Source organism: Ctenocephalides felis, unplaced genomic scaffold, assembly GCF_003426905.1.
Source record: "Ctenocephalides felis isolate EL2017-DRISC unplaced genomic scaffold, ASM342690v1 CF-g0.4_SCAFFOLD_01886, whole genome shotgun sequence".
NCBI lineage: Eukaryota > Metazoa > Arthropoda > Insecta > Siphonaptera > Pulicidae > Ctenocephalides > Ctenocephalides felis.
The window spans coordinates 18,020,315-18,021,625 of NW_020538040.1; the positions used below are offsets into that span (position 1 = coordinate 18,020,315).

Genomic DNA, 1,311 nt, shown 5'->3' on the forward strand with positions numbered 1-1,311 from the left:
TTGAGTAAAAATAAGCAAATATGAAAATGATATATAAAACAACAGTCATAGACCTCAAATTGTGCTACTAATCATTTTAAACTAATCATACTAAAGATAAATTTTTGAAATTTTTCAAAATTGGAAATGCAATGGGAGGCAAGAATGGAGATGTTAAATTCAAGACTAAAGACGTTGAATGCAAGACTCAAAACTTTAATAGTTTTTAGTTGCAACATGATAGTAGCAAATCATGACATGCAAGATCCAAGTTATCAAATGCATGACATGTAAAGCACAAAACGTGAAATAAATATTTCTGGATTTTAGATGGAATACACAAAACTCAAGACAAAAGACTCTAGGCTTGAGTAGAAGATCTACGAATAAAAAGATGAAAAACTCAAGACTCTAGACGAAAGATCCAAATTTGATGACTCAAAATTCAAAGCTCAAGAGGGAAAATCCAATTCTCGCATCGGAGGGACCAAGTTTCAGGACGAAAGATTTAAGACTTATGCCAGAAGCTCCAAGAAGCACGCCGGAAAATCCAATACTCATGCCGGAAGCTCCAAGACTTATGCCGGAAACTGCAAGACTTATGCCGGAAGCTGCAAGACTTATGCCGGAAGCTGCAAGACTCATGCCGGAAGCTCCAAGACTCATGCCGGAAGCTCCAAGACTCATGCCGGAAGCTGCAAGACTCATGCCGGAAGCTGCAAGACTCATGCCGGAAGCTGCAAGACTCATGCCGGAAGCTGCAAGACTCATGCCGGAAGCTGCAAGACTCATGCCGGAAGCTGCAAGACTCATGCCGGAAGCTGCAAGACTCATGCCGGATGCTGCAAGACTCATGCCGGAAGCTGCAAGACCCATGCCGGAAGCTGCAAGACTCATGCCGGAAGATCTAAGACTCATGCCAAAAGATCCTAGACTCATGCCGAAACATCCTAGACTCATGCCAAAAGATCCTAGACTTATGCCGGAAAATCCAAGACTCAAGACGGAAGATGCAAATCTCTGTGCTCAGTAAACGTACGTCACGCAAGACGTAACAAGTCATATGTTAGTTTTTAGATCTGATCTACAATATCACAAAGATTCAAGATATTACAAAGCAAAAAAACTATTTTATTTTCTAAATCATAAATATGAGTTTTAGCTAGTAAGACTGTGCAATAAATAATTAATAAATAGTTTTTGGATCAACTGAGCAAGGAAAAAATATAATTCTAATTATTATTGACGCCAAATTTTTTTCCCCCTATCTAAACAAACAAGTTTTTTAAGGCTTTTTTTTATATCATACATATTTCTTCAAGACGTAAAAAT

The 1,311-nt window shown here is 38.4% G+C and overlaps 1 protein-coding gene across 1 annotated transcript; it reads right to left on the reverse strand.

Moving 5' to 3' along the window:
* Positions 1–417: 417 nt before the first annotated feature.
* Positions 418–834, reverse strand: LOC113374701. The gene has a single exon (XM_026614675.1). The coding sequence runs from the start codon at positions 832–834 to the stop codon at positions 418–420; it is 417 nt and encodes a 138-aa protein (XP_026470460.1).
* Between the last annotated feature and the right edge of the window lie 477 nt (positions 835–1,311).